The 4,533-nt window shown below is 36.8% G+C and overlaps 2 protein-coding genes across 3 annotated transcripts in view; one reads left to right on the top strand and one right to left on the bottom strand.

Moving 5' to 3' along the window:
• On the top strand, positions 1,299-2,452 carry LOC107631132 (stress enhanced protein 2, chloroplastic). Its single transcript, XM_016334474.2, has 2 exons — positions 1,299-1,734; positions 1,830-2,452. Exons 1-2 carry the CDS (start codon positions 1,417-1,419, stop codon positions 2,097-2,099), a joined length of 588 nt encoding a protein of 195 aa, XP_016189960.1. The 5' UTR covers positions 1,299-1,416; the 3' UTR covers positions 2,100-2,452.
• Positions 2,496-4,533, bottom strand: part of LOC107631131 — a gene marked incomplete in the record, with an annotated part of 2,920 nt that continues 882 nt past the window's right edge. The window contains 7 exon segments of one of the 2 annotated variants that reach the window (XM_016334473.2): positions 2,496-2,900; positions 2,991-3,056; positions 3,186-3,240; positions 3,353-3,482; positions 3,562-3,650; positions 3,747-3,823; positions 4,196-4,264. In XM_016334473.2, coding sequence (XP_016189959.1) covers positions 2,781-2,900; positions 2,991-3,056; positions 3,186-3,240; positions 3,353-3,482; positions 3,562-3,650; positions 3,747-3,823; positions 4,196-4,264 — 606 coding nt within the window. 2 annotated transcript variants of the gene reach the window in all.

Here is a 4,533-nt window from a genome sequence, read left to right as displayed (position 1 = left end):
CAAAAGGCCCAAAAATGGGCCCGGTCCATCAAACTTGGACATACTTGACAAGTTGCAAAGTCATGAAGCTCAAGTTGGAATACTGAAATGAACAATTATGGATAGCGAGATTTTGGCTACAATAAATCAAGCGTTACCAATGTTGCGTAGAAAAGCTTAAATCACAAATGCAATGCCAGGTCGGCAAAACGGCTAACAAGCAACATAAACGTACATCCGACAATAAATACTCAACGGATACTAGAAAAACATATAAAACGGAGACTCCAAAAGCAGGTAAATACAACACTCTCAATTCCTAACAAATGCACTACTGACTTAAGTTTCGAAATGCTTTTGCAGGTTGCCCATCCAACCTGGTCAGAAATAATCCACTTTGGATCTCGGTTTCTCTTAAATACATATCGCTAGTTAGATACAAACAGATACCATAATAAAATATCAAACAATTCATGAAAAGAATAATTTGTTTTTCTAAATCAACTAAATCTAAAAAACATCTTATAACATTAAAAGGATATAAGAAGAGGAGTTAATCGTAACTTAATAACTTCACAATATATATAATATTTTAAATATGTAAATTTAAGTATGATGTCTAAATCTTTCTGGCATCCCTATAAATACATCCTATACCATTAGAAATGACAAACTTATTGATGACTGTCGTCTTCTTGTAGCTATATCTTACCACTGGATTGGACCAAAAGAAAACCTCAATCTACTCGAATATGTTAATAACGGATCGAGTATTCTAATTAAAATAATCCTACCATTAATGATCGTAACAGTCATGTGATAAAACTTGAAATATTAAGAATTTGAAATAGAAATACGATGACAACATCATACTCTAATCTATTTTTTATAATTTTATTTAGGTAATTCTTAAATTCAAAAAGGGTACAAATATTTCAGAAGAATATTATATTCGTGGGATTGAAAATTTAATGTTAGGTTTCACGTTCATTCTTAAATACAATTAATCTAGCTTAAAGATCACCGGTTCATCTATATGATGTACTTGTTACCTACATAAAGCTTAGCGAGTTATTTCATCTTACTTATCAAGTGTTTAACAATTATTATTAAGGGTAAATAAGTGTTGAGAATTTATGCGAAATGATTGAGGAGGAGGTGAGACTAGAGAAGAATGAAAGAGAGCCTCAACAAATTTGTCTGATACTACACTGTGCAACGTATTCAGCGTTTACGCTTCTACTTCCAAGACCCCACCCCAGCTACCCGAAAACCACGTTAACGAACTTCCTAACTCACACGTAACCATAATGTGTACCCCACACATACACACTCGCCTTAGCAACAGAAGAAGCTTCTAGGTCCTAATTCAACTCTAAACTCTCACACTCTTCATTCAAACTCGCATCGCCGAATTCCTTTTTCTTTCTCTTTCTCATGGCATCTGCAACGCGTGTGGCGCACTGCGCACTCCGCCCGGTCCGAGTATCAGCGGTACAGCCCAAGGAACAACCAGGCCCAGCACAGATATCCATTCCCAAACCCAAACTGGCAGAGGCTGAAGGCACCAACATCGTTTTGCAGCCGCGCTTGTGCACTCTCAGATCCTACGGTTCCGATCCAATCGGCGTCATAAAGAAGGACGGAATAGACGGCAATAATGACGTGTCCCCTTTCTTCGCCACCCTCTCGGAGTACATCGAAAGCACCAAGAAAAGCCAGGATTTCGAAATCATCTCCGGTCGCCTCGCCATGGTAACTAACTAACTAACTAACCAACTACTCAACTATGTTTTTATAGTAATTATTTAGTTTATTATTAAGTTAAAATGAAATTTTTTTGTGTGTAGATGGTGTTTGCGGCGACGGTTACGATGGAGATGGTTACGGGGAACTCGGTGTTCAGGAAGATGGACGTTGAGGGAATAACGGAAGCCGGTGGGGTGTGTTTGGGTGCTGTGACGTGTGCGGCACTATTCGCATGGTTCTCAAGTGCACGCAACAGAGTGGGTAAAATCTTCACCGTTAGCTGCAACAGCTTCATCGATTCAGTTATTGACCAGATCGTTGACGGCTTGTTCTATGAAACTGAGCCTCGTGATTGGCTTGATGAATTGTGATCAAACAATTCATGATGCATGCAAACTACATAATAATCTATACCATACACTTGATATCGGAAAGCAGTGATCTATATATACACTACATTTTGAAGGCGCTTGTGTGTAAAAAATTACCATTGACATAGTTAGATTCTCATGAAAAAATACATAGATAGAATAAATAATGCGCATATATCATGTATAATTTGTTTGTAAGGGAATGTTGAACCTAAAAGCTTTTTTCCCTTTATTCAAGCATATGTAGAAGGATGGAGAAATTTGTTTTGAGATGGGTGTTACCAACACTCAAGATGCTAAAACTTGATTCCTTCTAATATTAATAAAAGTTGTAGTTATCTCGATGATCGCTACCAATTTAGCAAAATTTGATTACGCAATTTTCTCAAGTATTTTACCTCAAAAAATGGAGTATCGTTCATAGAGTGACAGAGTGTAGCTATTACATCTTAACATAAGAAAAAATGGGTATTCATTATATATTAACAAGAATTAGTAGAACACTTTCTGCTCCTTTTTTTGCAGTTTCCCTATTTGTGTGGAGTTCATTATTACAAATATCCCAATCTAAAGATTGTGTGAACGAAAGCTATAAGACACGTATAACTCAATAGCCCCGAAAATCCAAAGCAGAAATAGCCTCTGTTAAAATAGCCTTGATTAGCAGAGAGGGCCTTCCAACTACGCTGAACTCTCGATTGTTTGAATGCATTCTAGTACGCTTGCCTTGTTTGACATTGATGCCATCAATGCTTCATGACTTACCTTGTTATTTTTCAAGAGAGAAGCAGCAAACAGAACCTAAAGGGAAAGGGGTGCATGAATTCAAACAGTTAAAAGGCATACGCATAATGCCATTATATGTAGGGTTAAAGTGTAAGAAGAACTTACAGCCCATCTAGTCAGATTTTGTTGCTGATCTTTGCTGAGTTGTGGCTTGCTTCTGTTTATGAATCTCTGTAGGAAAAAAGAATTTGGATTATTTGAATTATAGAAAAGATAGATACAAAACTAGACATTCCCATCTAATCTTGCTAACATAGATTTAACCTGCAGACTGAAAAGATCAGCAGATTGACCAACCACCTTGTCATATTCCAAACCTTCTGCTGCAAGTCCAGCCATTGATACAACAGCCAATCTGAATAAATAAATAAATAAATAAGAGTTTATTTTTTATAATTTTAATTCATATGAATCTTAGTTTGACACTGGGTTATTGAAGAAGTTACTTCAAAATTGAGAGTAAACACCTGTCTAGCTCTTTGGCATCAAGTTGACCGCTATAGATAAGTTTTTCAAGCCTCTCATCAATAAGGTTGACATGCTCTTTCCCAATATCCAATGAATACCCCAAAATGGGTACACCAAGCAGATAAGCAACTAGAATGAACAAAGATAAGTCACAGATATATGTGAAGCCTTTTGTATATAGACCAAGAAAGTAAAGAGTCAGTAGTACTTAAGAAGTGTGCTGCTTCATGTCTGGCAATCCTCTCTTGATAATCAGGGAAAAATGTTGAAAAGCTGCTGATAGCTGCTTGGAGAAGCCTACACTAGCATGTCAGTGAGAGGAGTGTTAATGTCAAAGCACACACTGAAGAGAAAGAAATCCACTGTTCCATTGTAAACCAAATTCATATGTACCCGGGGGATATGCTACCAATAGCCAAAACTACTAAGGAAATACTTCCAATCAAGTATGGTACAAAGAAACCCCAATCCTACAAGAATCACCAACCATTAATCAGAGATCAAAAGATAGTCAACATGGAATTGGAAGCGGAAAGCAGGAAGGTGAAAATTAGACGGAAAATGGTTCTCAAATGTTTATTTTCACCCAACTATACTCTTCACCAGTGAAATTCCAAGAATATAATATGCAGGGTAAGATCATCATAGAAGCAGAAAAGGTAAAAGTTGCTAAATTTTCCAATTTAACTTCTCTCAGGTTCTCCCCAATCAGTTATATCATGACTTAATTAGTTATTACAAATGCATTCTTCAATACTACAAGACTCCATCATACTCTGAAATTTCTGTAGAGATCATTGAAAAGATACGCATATCAAAACAGAAGTGTCTGAGAGAGATACCCCGGGAAGCTGGCCAGCAAGAAGACCTAAGAATCCAGTTGTTCCCACCACAGTAAAAAGAAAAGCTGCCTGCGTCACCAAAGATCTCTATTATTTATTGGACTTGGAAAAAAAAAATCAAAATTTCGAGAATGCGACACTGACACAAGAACTCCAAGAGCTATGGTTCAAAATCAAAGTCTATGGTTGGCTACTATATGTACAGTTTAAATAGCTTTACGAATTAAACACTACAAAGTACTACTCCTCATGTCTCATCCCCTTGTATACATACATGATGAAGATAGAAAAGTACATAACTCACATCATTCCTGACACTTGGGATTGCAAGGTAAGGT

Source organism: Arachis ipaensis, chromosome B03 (assembly GCF_000816755.2).
Source record: "Arachis ipaensis cultivar K30076 chromosome B03, Araip1.1, whole genome shotgun sequence".
Lineage (NCBI taxonomy): Eukaryota > Viridiplantae > Streptophyta > Magnoliopsida > Fabales > Fabaceae > Arachis > Arachis ipaensis.
This window is presented reverse-complemented; position numbering and strand designations above follow the sequence as displayed.

What these genes read in the sequence shown, in the direction of transcription:
- LOC107631132 (XM_016334474.2), top strand. Translation starts at nt 1,417, where the DNA reads ATGGCATCTGCAACGCGTGTGGCGCACTGCGCACTCCGCCCGGTCCGA. An exon ending in TCTCCGGTCGCCTCGCCATG is followed by an intron (nt 1,735 to 1,829) that starts GTAACTAACTAA and finishes TTTTGTGTGTAG; the next exon opens with ATGGTGTTTGCGGCGACGGT.